Source organism: Prunus dulcis, chromosome 4 (assembly GCF_902201215.1).
Source record: "Prunus dulcis chromosome 4, ALMONDv2, whole genome shotgun sequence".
Lineage (NCBI taxonomy): Eukaryota > Viridiplantae > Streptophyta > Magnoliopsida > Rosales > Rosaceae > Prunus > Prunus dulcis.
The window spans coordinates 4828574-4845132 of NC_047653.1; the positions used below are offsets into that span (position 1 = coordinate 4828574).

General features: G+C 37.8%; 3 protein-coding genes across 7 annotated transcripts; all 3 read left to right on the forward strand.

Moving 5' to 3' along the window:
- The first annotated feature begins 493 nt into the window (after nt 1-493).
- On the forward strand, nt 494-4197 carry LOC117624885. Its single transcript, XM_034356384.1, has 5 exons — nt 494-957; nt 1475-1687; nt 2026-2174; nt 2263-2331; nt 2423-4197. The coding sequence occupies exons 1-5, from the start codon at nt 757-759 to the stop codon at nt 4092-4094; spliced, it is 2304 nt and encodes a 767-aa protein (XP_034212275.1). The 5' UTR covers nt 494-756; the 3' UTR covers nt 4095-4197.
- Nucleotides 4198-4715: 518 nt separating this feature from the next.
- Nucleotides 4716-9507, forward strand: LOC117625981 (histidinol dehydrogenase, chloroplastic). Of its 3 annotated transcripts, none has more exons than XM_034357588.1 (15): nt 4716-4855; nt 5016-5133; nt 5916-6037; nt 6154-6206; nt 6323-6395; nt 6472-6573; nt 6641-6742; nt 6850-6921; nt 7010-7072; nt 7146-7187; nt 7419-7478; nt 7609-7719; nt 8264-8434; nt 8636-8726; nt 8959-9507. In XM_034357588.1, the coding sequence occupies exons 2-15, from the start codon at nt 5022-5024 to the stop codon at nt 9240-9242; spliced, it is 1458 nt and encodes a 485-aa protein (XP_034213479.1). In that variant the 5' UTR covers nt 4716-4855; nt 5016-5021; the 3' UTR covers nt 9243-9507. The 3 variants fall into 3 exon arrangements, with proteins under 3 accessions (XP_034213479.1, XP_034213480.1, XP_034213481.1); XM_034357589.1 differs by having other exon boundaries at nt 4755-4855; nt 5054-5133; XM_034357590.1 differs by lacking the exons at nt 4716-4855; nt 5016-5133 and adding an exon at nt 5159-5815.
- Nucleotides 9508-10500: 993 nt separating this feature from the next.
- Nucleotides 10501-16458, forward strand: LOC117624380 (coatomer subunit alpha-1-like). 3 transcript variants are annotated; one of them, XM_034355583.1, is made up of 4 exons: nt 10501-10924; nt 11098-11368; nt 11797-12291; nt 13118-16458. In XM_034355583.1, the coding sequence occupies exons 2-4, from the start codon at nt 11161-11163 to the stop codon at nt 16066-16068; spliced, it is 3654 nt and encodes a 1217-aa protein (XP_034211474.1). In that variant the 5' UTR covers nt 10501-10924; nt 11098-11160; the 3' UTR covers nt 16069-16458. The 3 variants fall into 3 exon arrangements, with proteins under 3 accessions (XP_034211474.1, XP_034211473.1, XP_034211472.1); XM_034355582.1 differs by having other exon boundaries at nt 11104-11368; XM_034355581.1 differs by having other exon boundaries at nt 11138-11368.
- Nucleotides 16459-16559: the final 101 nt, after the last annotated feature.

Genomic DNA, 16559 nt, shown 5'->3' on the forward strand with positions numbered 1-16559 from the left:
TCTCAAACAGACTGAGCTGACTTGAACATTGCACAAGTTCGACTCAATTAAGTAAGGCCTGACACGACACGGTCCGATTAACGTGGTTACTTCTCTTTCCCATCTCATAATATTGATTTGATTGTTATAATTTGAGTGTTTAATAAATATAATGGGCTAGTCTATTTATTTAAAAATAATTAGATGATTTAACCATTTTCAAATTTGTCATGTTTTTTTTCGTATAGATGATCTTTAATGGTGGCGTATAAAGTATAGATGACTACCATCATCATACTATCTGATCTGTGTTGCGGGATGAGAAGAAAAAAGGAAAAAGATAGCATTTCACTTTCGTTTAAAACGAAAAAACCCAGTTTGGTACGTGCCAAACACACGTGCGAATGCGTCCCTAATCCCAACGGCTAGTAATTATAAATAAACGGCTATTTTTCTTTTTTCTTTTTGCGTCTACTTTCTCTCATTCACCTTCGCTCACCTTTCTACTTTTTCTTTCACTTTCTCTGTGATTTCTCCCACTTTCTCACCAATTCCCAGAAAACCCATAATAATATAAACAATCTCCCGGGAGGACAAACTACTGGTTTTCCTTGCCTCTACAAGAAGACGCTTTCTGCTCGATCAATAAACGAGTCTGAACATTTTTCTCAATACTAAAAACACTTTCTTGGAGATTCAAGAAAAGGGTCTCAAGATTTTCTCGAGAAAATTGACTTTCTCCTGAGTAATTTTATAGATTTTCTCTCAAAGTAGGCAATGTGGACCAGAGACAAGAGTTTACACACCAGAGGCTTCTCGACGCCGCCTCCGACATGGAAGTCAGGGCCGCCAAACCCTCCGATGGTGCCAATGTCGGAGAGAAAGAGAGTGTCGCCTTCAGACGGAGGCGATCTTTTTCATGTCATGCATAAAGTGCCTGTTGGCGATTCTCCGTACGTCAGAGCCAAACAAGTTCAGGTAAGCAAGTTTGAATTTTTATGGGTAAATTTGATTTTAGTAATTTGGCATTCAGTGTTCGTTTGGTTCTTTTTCAAGATTAGCCACTGTCTTCCTTTGTTGTTAATTGGTCTGTATGTTTTGGGATTTGTATCTTAAGCTGACTCAATTTATTTTTTATGGAAAGCAAGAACTTATTACCAATTCTGTTGATTACATTAATGCGAAGGAAATGAATTATGAAGGTTTGTTCTTGTGTGAGTAAATGGGCTGAGTTTTGTTCTTGTTAATACAAGCTGAGTTGATTGGTTGTCCTGTGAAATCACTGTTTAATGGGCTGGGAAGTATTGGGTAAATGTATAACTCAAAGCATGTATAAGATTTAGTGATCACACTTTGGAGTTCTGATAAAAGTTACTAGAGTTGATCTTTAAAACAACATTTGAATTTTTTTTGGTTAAAGCATGATTGGGGTTTTTTTTCATTTTTTTTTTCACTGTTATATGTATTTTATCAATTTTCATTTCTTGAAATGCAGTTGATAGAAAAGGATCCAAGCAAAGCCATATCCCTCTTCTGGGCTGCTATAAATGCGGGGGATCGAGTTGATAGTGCCTTGAAAGACATGGCAATTGTGATGAAACAATTGAATCGATCGGAGGAGGCAATTGAAGCTATCAAATCTTTTCGTCATCTCTGCCCGCATGACTCTCAGGAATCTCTTAACAATGTGTTAGTTGAACTGTACAAGGTAAAAGCACCTCCATTTCTTCAACAAGTTACTTATATTTCATTAGCACTTTTATATGCTGCTTTAACTCCGTCATTGTAGGAGATATAAAAGTGGTTTACAAGTGATGTTCAGCACTTTTAGAAAGTTTAGAGCTTAAATCTGAGTACCTTTTTTTTTTTCACACTATGTTGAGGTGACAAAGAGGCTAAGAGTGAATGATTAATATTATAGATGCATTTCTGAATATCTATCATGATAAAACATTTTCAGGTATATCAAACTTCTTTTTGTGTGTGTGTGTGTGTGTGTATGTTTATGCATTGCTCAGTTTGTTTTTACATTTACTGGTTTTGCAGAGGGCGGGGAGGATTGAAGAAGAGATTGAAATGCTTCAATCCAAATTGAAACACATTGACGAAGGTATAGCTTTTGGTGGAAGGAGGACAAAGACCGCAAGATCTCAGGGGAAAAAGGTTCAAATTACTGTTGAACAAGAGAGATCAAGGTGAATATCACAGCTTTCTCATTCTTCTTACTAATTTTACCACAAAGTTTTTGCATAATTAGATGACTTAGGTCCTTTATCAATGCAGAATACTAGGAAACTTGGCCTGGGCTTACTTGCAGCAAGGTAATTACAAAACTGCTGAAGAATATTACATGTAAGTTTTCTTGCATCCTTCTCTATATTCCTACATGTGAAACCATATTTTATTTTATATATATATATGATTTATTCAATAAAAATCTCAGGAAATCTCTGTCATTGGAGCTAGATAAGAACAAGCAGTGCAATTTAGCAATCTGCTTGATGCACATGAACAGACTTGCCGAAGCAAAATCTCTGCTTCAAGTCGTAAGAGCTTCATCTGGAAATAAACCGATGGATGAATCTTACGCTAAGTCCTTTGAGCGTGCAATTCAGATGCTGACTGAACTAGAGGCAAAATCAGTTTTAAGACCAATTCAACTGGATGAAAACTGCTGCAAAGAAATTTCAAGATTCCCTATATCACCCATCAACAGAAACTCGAAACAAGGTAATAGCTTGACAAACGAAGGTCAGCATTATGTTTCTGGATGCATGATCTCTGGAAGATGGGCAGATGGACATGAAGAAGAGACTGTATCTGTTAATAAGTGGAAGAAAGATTGTTATTTCAAAAACTCATGTGAGGGCAGGTCTAGTTTTTCCAGCAGAATGAAGGAAAATCAGGGTGGTATAGTTGGAACAGAAACAACTCCATATTCAAAAACATTCTTTTCTCCAGCTCCTGATATATGGAATCGAGAAGTTCTATTTACACAACCAAGAAGATCTTCACGGGGATTTAATGATGGACATCAGACTAGGGAAATATGGGGACGTGGTGTTGGCAGTTCAAATAAAAAACTTTCATTTGAGTCATGTTCAAGAACAGAAAACATGCGAGCACATGTTGTTCGAAGTCTCAATGAAGATTTGCTAGCCTCAACAACTGGAAAGTCAGAAGTGGCATTTCAAAACTCAGTATCTAGTATTTCTTCACCAATTAGCAGAGATTTGAGGAGGAGGCCCCAAAAAGATGCAACAGTACGATCTGTTTTGCAACCTATATCAAGTGGAAATTGGAAGTGTACTTCTCGGGCAAATGATGGCTGTTTCCAACTGAAAGATGAAGCTGTGGTGATCAGTTCTTCCCAGAATACTGTGAATGGAGACTGGAGAAGGACTAGTTGGGAAAATGGTGGTATGAAGAAATCTGCAGAACCACAAATGGTAGGTGAAGATGCAAAAGCACTAGAAATTTCAACTGATGGAGGTCAGAATCAGAGTTCTGATACAACTGTTTTAGGCAGCATGGAGTGGAGGAATGCTTTTGTGGAAGACTGCTTTGGAGAGAACACTTCCGGTAAAGTAGATGATGTCCATCAACCCATAGCAGAAAATCAAAAACCGGCCCCTGATTTTTCAATGTACAGTAAGGGTAAGAAAAGTTGGGCAGATATGGTTGAAGAAGAAGAACAAGAATTGCTGAATGGAAGAACTGAGGATTTTGATAGTTGGAATACTGAAGATGGGTTTAACAATGAGAACCTGAATTGCAACATAACCCCTGAAAGTCCTTGTCTACAAAGTCAAATGAAAAGTTTGGGCCAAAAGCTTCAATCCACTGATTTTGTAGATGAATATGTATCTGGAAATGCTGCTTCATCAAGGAATTCTACCGTGCGCCGTTCTTTGTGCTTTGGCCAGCAGCAGGAGCAAGAGTCAGTAGATTACATCAGTTCATCACCAGTTCCAAAGGAGGCTTTGAATTTTGAAGGCTCTGACTCTGTGCAGGCAAATGGGAAGGGTTCTATTTATGGAAAGAATTCGAGTTTCAGTAGGAGAAAAAGGTTGCAGAGTTTCCAAGATATTACTGAATTTCAAGACAGTCCATGAGCTTTGAATCAGTTACAGACAGAGAACAAATGTCCCCATAGAAAAACTGCAGTGTTTGTTTATGCCAATTGATATACAGTATTATATAGTACTTGTTGGAGTATCTCTGTATGATTCAGTCTCTTCTTTCCATCTCAGTGTGTCATTGTTGCTTCAAGCTTGCTTTGTATATCTCTCACATATTCATTCGTATATTGTAAAAAGGGTTTTTGATACAAAGTTGTACAACTACTAGTTTTTGCTTAGGAAGCCTTGTAGGAATGAATCAATTACTTGTTGCTCCTTCAGTTACAACCTTTTTTTTTTTTTTTTTTTTGTTGAAAAAAAAATTATATAAACTCCTCCAGTTACTTTGTTGGTCGACGAATGATTGATAGTTCGTGTATGAATTTAAAAATACACCCATCATTTGGGTAATTTTCTGTATTTGACCCATTTTAAAAAAATAAATAATTATTTTATCAAATTAAAGAAAAGAACTACAAAACTATTTCTAACACCTAAAAATTAGGTTTGTACACTCTTATTTTTTTGCCACAGAGGGTAATTTCGCTTCGGCTTTGGGTTAAATTCGTAATCAAACCGGGTGAGGGAAGTTTGGGCCGGTTACACCAGGTTTGGTTTTACCACTTCCAGCCCACAACTGGACAACAGAGGCCGAACACCCAAGCGCACACTCTCTCTGCTTAGCTAGTAAAAGCAGTAGCCACCCATACGCTTCCAGTCAGTCACCGCCGTCGCGTTTACTTTCCACTTTGCAGGTAATCTTAACTTGTCCCACCTTTCCTTCGCAATCCCGCAAATTCTTTATGGTCAATTTTTCTCTTCTTTTTCTCTACCATTTCTCACCAGCCAAACAATAGACAAAGAATGTTTTTCTTTTTCTTTTCGTGCATATTAATTGAGTTGGTCTGATTGAAGGCGGTGATGGACAGTCAGATTCTATGTTTTAATCGCAGCAGCAGTCATTGTTTTATCAAACGACAATATCATCCTCTAATCGCTGCGCCGAAAACTACAAATCTTTTTCTTCGACGAGGTATGAGGCCACCATTTGCTCGATTTCATGAATTGATTGGTTCATGTTTTTTTATTGTAGTATCAAAATGTAATGCTCAATTGAAAGAGTGAATTTTACTTAGTTTCTGCTAACCATCGAATATAATTCAATTGTTTTCACCATATATGTTAAATTTCAAGTCAATTGAATATATCCAAGCATTCCATCTGTATTGTATCAAGTTGGTATTTTTCGTATACATGTTTATGCTAGAAATTGAGCTTTCTTGATTGTTTATGTGCTGACCATTGAATTTATTTCTTTATTCATGTTCACAATATATGTCAAATTGTAAGTTCGTTTGGTATCTTTAACCTTTTCATATGTACTGTACATTAAGTTAGCACAGTGCTTGTCAGTATCGGATTGACTTGAAATTTGGTGAAATCGTTGGCATGATTAGGATATGGTCAACAGTTGGATTGAAAAATACGAATCCTCTATAAAGTTATTCAGATGTGTAAAGCTAATGAGTTTTAGATTTATGTCAGTTGACTCATCTATATTTACGTTTGTGCAAATAAAGTGTGCAAACTTACCCACTAAAAGACGTTTTTATACTTAAAAGGTAAATTTATGTATAAATGTTGCTTGTCTGTCCATATGTGCAAGTTATGCGGTAGATGATAGATGCTTATGTATACAAGTTAACTCCTGTGAGGTAAGTAAGCTTTGGAATCTGTTTCCTGACCCAGAAATGTAATGCTATTTCTTATTTGTAATTCTTTTCCCTGATATTCTAAAGTTGACTGTTGGCTTAGGTTTTGCTTGTAAGGGAACAACTTGCTCAATGAAGTCTTACAGGTTGTCTGAACTATCTCCACCGGAGGTTGAAGGCCTGAAAGCTCGTCCTCGAATTGATTTTTCTTCCATTTTTAGCACGGTGAGCCTTTCTTTTGTTCCCAAATCCTGACTGTTCTTTGAAAACCTGACATTTTTGGGGGTATTTATATTCATAAATGAAGTAGCTCATGAATTATAGTAGCTATACTTGGTTAGGTCAACCCAATAGTTGATGATGTTCGCAAAAGAGGCGATGCTGCAATCAAGGAGTATGTACTTCTTTGATTATTTTTTTAATTAATTTATTGATTTATTATTGCAGCAATTTTACTAATAAAGTAAAATTTTTTATTTTTATTTTTTGTTTATTTTTTCTCTCACACAGATATACTGCAAGGTTTGACAAAGTAGAACTGGATAACATTGTCGTAGAAGTTTCTGAGCTTCCAGATCCAGAGGTATTGCCATTTAGACATGTTTTCTAGATACAAGATATTTATTTATGTTTTCAATTCTGATATCTTCCTCATGCAGCTTGATGCAGCTATTAGAGAAGCATTTGACGTGGCATATGACAACATATATGCATTTCATTTTGCTCAGAAATCAGCTGAGAAAAGTGTTGAGAACATGAAGGTAAGCCCATATTGTAGCTTGCTTCTTCCTATATACACAGAGCCCTTACGTATCTTTAACCTCTTAGGGTGTCAAATGTAAACGGGTGGCGAGAAGCATCAGTTCTGTTGGTGTTTATGTTCCAGGAGGAACTGCAGTTTTACCTTCAACAGCTCTGATGCTTTCAGTTGTAAGTTGATCATATTTGTTGTAAAAGTTTCTCTGTGGTCTTTATCATGGTTATTGATTATTAAGTCGCAATGATTTGATGGACTTCTGCTTTATCATGTGTACCAGCCTGCACAGATTGCTGGGTGTAAAACTGTTGTTCTTGCAACTCCCCCAAGTCAGGATGGCACCATATGCAAGGTATGTGCCAGGCATTCTTTACTTTGGACGGAATGCATTATTAGGGGATTCCTAAATGAGAGATGATCATTTTTGTTTTGCCCTTCAGGAAGTACTATATTGTGCAAAGAAGGCTGGTGTAACTCACATCCTTAAAGCTGGTGGTGCTCAGGTTTATAAACAGCAAAAGTATTCTTATATACTTCATTACATTCAGCAATTTGACAATATTTTTTGCTTTGCAGGCAATAGCTGCTATGGCTTGGGGTACCAAATCTTGCCCAAAGGTGTTAGTTTCCCATTATCTTGTTATTATACTTTTCATAACTCATGCAGATATTTGTGCCAAGGCCTTAAATTTGTTGCTAAGTTTTTAACTCGGGTTCTGAACCTCTGAGCTTGATTTCTTTGAATAAAAATAGAGGACCAAAGTTAGCTTAGCTAATTTGTTGTAATTTTTCTTTCAAATTTCGTAAAAGAATTTTCTGTATCTAATTTTGTTTTCAAATAATTTGCAGGTTGAAAAAATTTTTGGCCCTGGAAATCAATATGTCACTGCTGCAAAAATGATTCTCCAGGTACTCATATTTACTATTAGAAGTTGTTTTCCTAACTTTTGTTGAAGTTCAAAAATGGGAGTTAAGGGAGATTCATTGTTTTTACCATATTGATTTGACTTCCTACCCACCCTTCTAATTTTCTTAACAGAACAGCGAAGCCATGGTTTCAATTGACATGCCTGCAGGCCCTTCAGAAGTTTTGGTCATTGCTGACAAACATGCCAGTCCTGTTCATATAGCTGCAGATTTGCTTTCTCAGGTACTTACTTGTCCTGCAATGCTTCTTTAAGTTTGTGATTGATCACTTTCATAATGAAAGGTTCAGGCTGTTCTGTTATGGTTCATTTTTTCTGCTGTGACGTAATGGTAAAATCCAACGGTATTAAGTGTTTCCTGCCTGAAGTGTTACAATATGACAGGTCTCGTTTAATTGTTTATATTAAAACCAATTCCAATATTCCTGCCGGTTAGATTCCACGTTAAGAATTGAAACATAATCATATTAGGTACTTGTGATTCAGATGTCTTTGCTTGAAGTAAATACAATTTTGAACCTTTACTGTTTGGAATATAAATCAACTTCAGTTTATTGAACTGCTTCAAGTAAGAGTACTCTGTATTTAGTTTTCCTCTATAATAAGATATCTAGCTTTTACTACAGAATATATGAATTTTAGTATAAAAAGGCACATTTGTTATTTGTTGCAGAAATTTTAGTGCATTATATGAAACCTAAATGCTTGATATAGTATTTGGGAATGCTTGTGGCCAACCTAATGTATGAGTAACTAATGCAATTTCAGGCTGAGCATGGCCCTGATAGTCAAGTTGTTCTTGTAATTGCTGGGGATGGTGTGGATTTTAAAGCTATAGAGGAGGAAATCAGCAAACAGTGCCAAAGCCTACCAAGGGGAGAGTTTGCCTCAAAAGCACTGAGCCACAGTTTCACAGTGTTTGCTCGCGATATGGTTGAGGTTTGTCCTTGCATCCTAATATGACATGTCTATCACCAAAACATCATTGGAATCACAATGAGGAAAGGGTTTCTTTCGTATTTTTATGAAGAAAATTATGTTAGAATGTGCAAGCTTACATGCATTAATTTTTGTTTACTTGTATGTTGTTTGAGAAGTTTTGCGTGATTCTGAAACTAGACATGATTGTGGCTGTTTCAGGCAGTCTATTTTTCAAACTTATATGCACCTGAGCATCTGATCATCAATGTCAAGGATGCAGAAAAATGGGAGAGTGTCATTGAGAATGCAGGTATAGTTCTCATATACTGTTACTTGACAGTTGTCCTTCTCTTTCTTTCATTTTCCTTTTCCTTTTGCTGGTAACTTTGGCGGTGATTGCGAACATAGGTCTATTTGAGTGTCATGCCATTTATCACTAATTCGTTATTTACATGTGCATTTTGCATGCATCACACTTTTTTCTTCCGGTCGGTCGAAATAAGATGATTAGATATCTGAACTTTGATATCTTTCCCCTACAGGTTCTGTATTCCTAGGACAGTGGACACCAGAGAGTGTGGGAGATTATGCGAGTGGGACAAACCATGTCCTCCCAACATATGGCTATGCGAGGATGTATGGTGGTGTGTCTTTGGACTCCTTTCTTAAGTACATGACAGTGCAGTCTTTGACAGAGGAAGGTTTGCAAAAGCTTGGCCCGTATGTGGCAACCATGGCTGAAGTTGAGGGACTAGAGGCTCACAAGAGAGCTGTAACCCTTAGACTTAAGGATATCAAAGCCAGGCAGGTTCCGAATGTGAGGTGATTACTGCGCAAGCTTTCCCAAATTTGTTCTACTCTTTGGGAAAATTGCCATTTTTGAGAACATGTACCAGCTAGCTAGTGTTGAAATCTGCAAATGATGCAATTTTGATTGTTGTAATATATAAATTTGGCTTATTGTACTATATAAATTTGGTAAGCAAGCTGGTGGGTGGAATGGTGGGTCCAAAATAGGGATTAAACTGGTGTTGTAGGTTGATAATGTTTATTGAATAATCATCTCTTTCTTTTGAAGCCATTCTCATTTCTTTCTTTTGAAGCCATTCTCATTTCTTTCGTTTATTTATTTTAAATCTGATAAATGCAATAATAATGTTTTACAAAGCTTGGAAAATATGTTGTTGCTGTTGTTGAGATCCAAAGCTGTTCACTTTTGGACTTACCAGTGGAATATATGGCATCACCACCGTAATTATTGCATCATTCTTATTTTCAATTGTTGATCATCATTACCAAAATCTTTTCATTCTTGTATGTATTTTTGGCTTCTGTACCTAATTCAAATTGCTCTGTTCTTCCTAATCCTAATCTCATTTCCAAACTTCCCTAACCATCATAGCTAACGTTTTCATGCTTTCTTTTTTCCCATTTGATCAGTCATGCGGATAGGAAGAGATTAATTCGCACGGCAAGTTGTTAATCATGTAATTCGGTTTTACCTCATCAGACATGATTCTACCTAATCATAGAATTGTACCTGATCAGAAATGATCCTGCCTAATTAAACACAATTTTACACCAGATACCTCTTAGTTCAATGGTATTTTAATAAATAAATTTGATAATACTCCATGGGTAGAACTTACCCATAAAAATCGGCTTGTAAAGAAACATTGCTCAAGATTTCTTAAGCCATCTCAAGATATGTATAGTTTTTCAATATGAGATATTGGGTCCTAATAACACAATTCTCTAAATAAACATAAAATAAACTAATGTTCATCACATCATTCTTGAGATTAAGTTAACATTAAAGAGGATGTAATCACGATGTGAGTTGCAAATTTCATGTAAATAAAAATTACTTAACAAAGGCTATTACAACTTTGATAACTTAACACTTCAATAGTTCGAAGGAAGGCTTATAATTCAAGCTACTAGCTCTTCACCATGCACGATTAAAATTCAAAATAAGTGATTTATGTATAGAGAAATATCAATTTTCGTAGACCATTGCCCCTATAAAAGAAAAAGAAGCCTAAAAATCAGGTTCAAGGAATTGAATTGAATAAAACGTGACCAGTGACCACCTTGTCCAAAAAACGAAAGACAAACCAAGAACGAACGAAAGTAAGAAAGAAATAAAAGAGCTTTGCTTGAAAACCCAAATTAGATCTGCAAGGTCACTGACTTCTTTGTAGTGACCTCTCTCTCTCTCTCTCTCTCTCTCTCTCTCTCTGGGCATTGCAATTTTGATGTATTTAGCCTTCATATGATTGAATCTCTGCATTCCCGGATCTGAGTCTCTCTCTCTCTCTCTCTCTCTCTCTCTGTCTGTCTTACCCAATATCTCTCACCTGCTGATTGGCTTCTGAGAAAAGAAGAGAAAATTTGTCTGGATCATTAGACGATTTGTTGGATTGCAGTGCATTATCATATCGTAAACAAATCCATCATCTCGTATCGCCGCTTTACTAATCAACAATCCGCATTACCAGATCTGAGGTACATTTTCTCTCTCTCTTTCTTTGTACGTATCAGTTCAATCGCGAAATTCACCTCCCGTGATTGTTTGCTGAGAAAATAGATAAGAAAACAATGAATTGATTAGATTGAAAGTATTATCAATTGGATAGCCTTGAGACGTGATTTGTATTGCTGAATTGAGTTTCTATCAATTAAAGAGGTGTCGGTTGTTTGATCTTGATTTCAATCAAGGGGGCATTCAATTGTGTTTTGAGATGCTGACGAAATTCGAGACCAAGAGTAATCGAGTGAAGGGGCTGAGCTTTCACAGCAAGAGGCCATGGATCTTGGCCAGTCTCCACAGCGGTGTCATCCAGCTCTGGGATTACCGAATGGGCACTCTCATCGACCGTTTTGACGAGCACGATGGCCCTGTACGTGGTGTCCATTTCCACACCTCTCAGCCGCTTTTCGTCTCTGGAGGTATAACATCAAAATTCAAAATTTTTTGTTTTCTGTTGGTTCATTCCGTGTTACCGTCTGAAAATTTCAGCACTTGATTTCTTGTTTTCACGGTGTGCTTAGATTTGATATGAAATTGGTATATTCCATGTTATTCTGCCATGTTAGTTTTGTGTAATATTATGTGTCACCTTCTTGCACATCACCCGTTGCATTAATTAGAAATGTTAGTTTATTAGGTTCTTCTTTATGCCGTGTAGAAACAGTCAGATCTAGAATATTCACCCATATATTTCTTAATCTTAAATATGGTACCTGTGTTTTTCCAAGTTCTATCAAGCTGAGAAGAATATTACTTGTTTGTAAGTTTTATTTTATTACATGATGGCGCTGCTGACTCCGAAGAGATCCTCGAAGGAAGTAATTTATTGTGTAAGCTTAAATGGCAGGGGATGATTACAAGATCAAGGTGTGGAATTACAAGCTGCATAGGTGTTTGTTTACACTTCTTGGACACCTTGATTACATACGCACCGTTCAATTCCATCATGAGTACCCATGGATTGTCAGTGCTAGCGATGATCAGACAATCAGAATATGGAATTGGCAGTCCCGAACTTGTATTTCTGTGCTCACTGGACACAACCATTATGTCATGTGTGCCTTATTCCATCCAAAGGAGGATCTTGTTGTCTCAGCATCCTTGGATCAAACTGTTCGTGTTTGGGATATTGGTGCCCTCAGGAAAAAGACGGTTGCCCCTGCAGATGACATCCTGCGCCTGAGTCAGATGAATGCAGATTTCTTTGGTGGAGTTGATGCTGTTGTGAAGTATGTCTTGGAAGGTCATGATCGGGGTGTTAATTGGGCATCATTCCATCCCACACTCCCTCTGATCGTCTCTGGAGCAGACGATCGACAAGTGAAACTCTGGCGAATGAATGGTATGCCTTTTTTCTTCTGTTTCAGGTGTCCTGTGAAATAAACATTCTAATAAGTATGCACCTCCAAATATTTTTTTTTTAACAAGAAACAAAAATGTGTATGGATCTGCTTCTTGTTTTCAAGTATCAAAAGTAGGCTAGAATACTTGAATGAAATTTTGTTATTTAATTTTTCTTTTTTGTAAAAGCTAAATCCAACTCTGGTAAGAATATTTAAATATAATTATTTATTTAATTATGTTCATGATGCCAAACACAACATATGTTAGGAAACTAGGTGTTTAAAGACTAATTTTTTAGCTTTTAATCATCCTACTGAAGATCTGCCTTTCTGTTGCAAGTTGCGACCATGTACACGATATAGTAACCTCAAAAACACTTAACATTTTCTTTTATTTTCTAGTTTTTATTGGTAACCCATTGGGATAAATTGTTTCATGTTGTTGAAGAGGGGGCAATAGATTAGTTTTTAGCTCCCAAATTGTCATTTAACTTAATTTTCTATTATTGTTCTGTCAAATACCAGACATCTGTTGGTAATTTTGTACATTCCTTTTATTAATAAAGCCTTGTTTCGTAAAAGTTAATTCATGGCCTGTTCTGTAGCACTGAAGAAAGCCACATAATTGCTTTTGTACGTGTGCTTATATATTTCTTGGTAAATATTATGTGCATATACATTGGACAATTAAGCTCTTTTTGGTCTAACTTTTAAAAGTAAAAAATAAAAACTCTTCTAGTGTGTTCCCTTTAGAAAGAAGGAAATATTAGAGCTACAGAAATCTGTTTAGTAATAATAGTCACCTGTTGATCTTTCCAATTTCAGATACAAAGGCTTGGGAGGTGGACACCTTAAGGGGGCACATGAACAATGTATCATGTGTTTTATTCCATGCAAGGCAGGATATTATTGTGTCCAATTCAGAGGATAGAAGCATCCGAGTCTGGGATGCCACAAAACGGACTGGTCTTCAGACATTTCGTAGAGAGCATGATAGGTTCTGGATTCTTGCAGCACATCCTGAAATGAACCTTTTGGCTGCTGGTCATGATAGTGGCATGATCGTCTTTAAATTGGAGAGAGAACGTCCTGCCTTTTCTGTTAGTGGTGATTCAATGTTCTATGTTAAAGATCGTTTTCTCCGCTTCTTTGAGTTCTCTACCCAGAGAGACACTCAGGTTATCCCTATTCGAAGGCCTGGTTCTTCCACCTTGAATCAAGGGGCTAAAACACTATCTTATAGCCCTACAGAAAATGCTGTTTTGATATGTTCAGAAACGGAAGGGGGTTCTTATGAGCTATACATTATACCCAAAGATAGCTTTGGCCGGGGTGATATTGTGCAGGAGGCAAAAAGAGGAATTGGAGGGCCAGCCGTGTTCGTGGCTAGGAATAGGTTTGCAGTGCTTGAAAAGAGCAGCAATCAAGTTATAGTGAAGAACCTTAAAAATGAGATTGTCAAGAAGAGTGCCCTACCTATTATTGCTGATGCAATATTTTATGCTGGAACTGGAAACTTGCTTTGCAGGGCAGAGGACAGAGTTATTATTTTTGACCTGCAGCAGAGAATTATTCTTGGGGAGCTTCAAACTCCTTTCGTAAGGTATGTTGTTTGGTCAAACGATATGGAAAGCATTGCTTTGCTGAGCAAACATTCTATTGTGATAGCCAACAAGAAGCTTGTGCATCAGTGCACTCTCCATGAGACAATTCGTGTAAAGAGTGGAGCTTGGGATGACAATGGCGTTTTCATATATACAACCTTGAACCACATCAAATACTGCCTTCCCAATGGGGACAATGGAATCATCAGGACCCTAGATGTTCCAGTATATATAACAAAAGTGTATGGAAGCACCATCCATTGCTTGGATCGAGATGGGAAGAACTGTGCCATTGTTGTTGATGCAACAGAATATGTTTTCAAGCTATCCTTACTGAAGAAGAGGTATGACCAGGTTATGAGCATGATTAAGAGCTCTGAGCTCTGTGGCCAGGCCATGATTGCATATCTACAGCAGAAAGGTTTCCCTGAGGTTGCCCTTCATTTTGTGAAGGATGAAAGGACTCGCTTCAACTTGGCACTAGGGAGTGGAAACATCCAGATTGCTGTTGCTTCTGCCAAGGAAATTGATGAGAAAGATCACTGGTATCGTTTGGGAGTGGAGGCCCTTCGCCAGGGTAATGCAGGCATTGTAGAATATGCGTATCAGAAGACAAAGAATTTTGAGAGGCTATCATTCCTCTATCTTGTGACTGGAAACTTGGATAAATTGTCCAAAATGCTGAAAATTGCTGAAGTCAAGAATGATGTGATGGGTCAATTCCACAATGCTCTATATTTGGGTGACATCAGAGAGCGTGTTAAGATATTGGAGAATGCTGGTCATTTACCCCTTGCTTATAGCACAGCTGTAATTCATGGCCTCCATGATATTGCAGAACGTTTGGCAGCTGAACTGGGAGATAATGTTCCGATTTTACCCAAGGGGAAATCTCCATCTCTTTTGATGCCTCCAACCCCAATCATCTGTGGTGGAGATTGGCCCTTGTTGAGGGTTATGAGAGGAATATTTGAGGGTGGTCTTGATAATGTGGGCAGGAATGCAGAGGAAGAGTATGAAGAGGCTACAGATGCTGATTGGGGAGAGGATTTGGATATTGTTGACGTGGAAAACATTCCAAATGGAGACATCAGTGCAGTGCTGGAGGATGAGGAAGAACATGAGGAAAATGAGGAGGGAGGATGGGATCTTGAAGATCTTGAACTTCCACCTGAGATTGATACTCCCAAAACTGCAAGTAATGCCCGTTCTTCTGTGTTTGTTGCCCCAACTCCTGGTATGCCTGTAAGTCAAATTTGGACCCAGAAGTCATCTCTTGCTGCTGAACATGCAGCGGCTGGGAATTTCGATATTGCAATGCGTTTGTTGAACCGGCAGCTGGGTATAAAGAACTTTGCTCCCCTAAGACAATTGTTTCTTGACTTACACATGGGCAGTCATACGTATCTACGTGCCTTCTCATCAGCTCCTGTGATCTCTGTGGCTGTTGAGAGGGGATGGAGTGAGTCAGCTACTCCTAATGTTAGGGGTCCTCCTGCTCTTGTGTTTAAATTCTCAGAGCTGGAAGAGAAGCTTAAGGCGGGTTACAAGGCCACAACTACGGGGAAATTTACAGAGGCTTTACGACTTCTCCTTGGTATTCTGCATACTATTCCTTTGATTGTAGTTGATTCAAGGAGAGAGGTTGATGAAGTAAAAGAATTAATTATCATTGTGAAGGAGTATGTTCTGGGTCTGAAGATGGAGCTTAAGAGGAGGGAACTTAAGGACAATCCTGTTCGCCAACAGGAGCTAGCAGCTTACTTCACCCACTGTAACCTTCAGATGCCTCACTTGAGACTTGCATTACTGAATGCCATGAGTGTTTGCTTTAAGGCTGGTAATCTCAACACAGCAGCCAACTTTGCCAGGCGACTTTTGGAGACCAATCCCACCACTGAAAACCATGCAAAGACTGCAAGACAAGTCCTCCAGGCTGCCGAGAAGAACATGAATGATGCAACCCAGCTAAATTATGATTTCAGAAATCCATTTGTGGTTTGTGGTGCAACATATGTGCCTATTTACCGTGGGCAGAAGGATGTTTCATGCCCGTACTGCAGTTCTCGGTTTGTTCTGGCCCAGGAAGGGCAGCTCTGTACTGTTTGTGATCTTGCAGTGGTTGGAGCGGATGCATCTGGGTTGCTCTGTTCTCCTACCCAGATAAGATGATCTCCTGCTGCTCAAGTAGGAGCAATTTTTCAACCTTCAGCTACACTACAACAACGGTTATGTTAGTTTCCTCATCTCCTTGAGCAGGGTTTCCATTTTAAACAAAGGGATTTGATTAGGTTGTGCTTCTCTTGTATTTCTATTTCAAATTTTATTGCAAGGTTCATGATAATGGTTTTCACTGTAATGAACAGGTTAAGGATTTTGATCTAGGTGATTCTTCTGTCTTTTGAGAATAAACAAATTAGATTGAGCTGGCAAATTAATTGCTTTTCCCGAAATGTGTAACTTTGAAATTTCATATATTGTAGACAGCAACATTTTCCTGTTAAATTTTCTTCTCGAATTCCATCATGAGAAATGCAAGCTGAGCTGACAGGGTTTTAAATATACTGTGTTTTAATTTTATTTCATGGGTGCCTGAGTAGTTTTGTGTTAATCTTCACTCATTCTTCTTGTTACAATTTATTTTTCCACATAGCTTTACAACG

What these genes read in the sequence shown, in the direction of transcription:
- LOC117624380 (XM_034355583.1), top strand. Translation starts at nt 11,161, where the DNA reads ATGCTGACGAAATTCGAGACCAAGAGTAATCGAGTGAAGGGGCTGAGC. An exon ending in GCCGCTTTTCGTCTCTGGAG is followed by an intron (nt 11,369 to 11,796) that starts GTATAACATCAA and finishes CTTAAATGGCAG; the next exon opens with GGGATGATTACAAGATCAAG. An exon ending in GAAACTCTGGCGAATGAATG is followed by an intron (nt 12,292 to 13,117) that starts GTATGCCTTTTT and finishes TTCCAATTTCAG; the next exon opens with ATACAAAGGCTTGGGAGGTG.
- LOC117624885 (XM_034356384.1), top strand. Translation starts at nt 757, where the DNA reads ATGTGGACCAGAGACAAGAGTTTACACACCAGAGGCTTCTCGACGCCG. An exon ending in TCAGAGCCAAACAAGTTCAG is followed by an intron (nt 958 to 1,474) that starts GTAAGCAAGTTT and finishes CTTGAAATGCAG; the next exon opens with TTGATAGAAAAGGATCCAAG. An exon ending in GTTGAACAAGAGAGATCAAG is followed by an intron (nt 2,175 to 2,262) that starts GTGAATATCACA and finishes TTATCAATGCAG; the next exon opens with AATACTAGGAAACTTGGCCT.
- LOC117625981 (XM_034357588.1), top strand. Translation starts at nt 5,022, where the DNA reads ATGGACAGTCAGATTCTATGTTTTAATCGCAGCAGCAGTCATTGTTTT. An exon ending in TTTCTTCCATTTTTAGCACG is followed by an intron (nt 6,038 to 6,153) that starts GTGAGCCTTTCT and finishes ATACTTGGTTAG; the next exon opens with GTCAACCCAATAGTTGATGA. An exon ending in CAGCTCTGATGCTTTCAGTT is followed by an intron (nt 6,743 to 6,849) that starts GTAAGTTGATCA and finishes CATGTGTACCAG; the next exon opens with CCTGCACAGATTGCTGGGTG.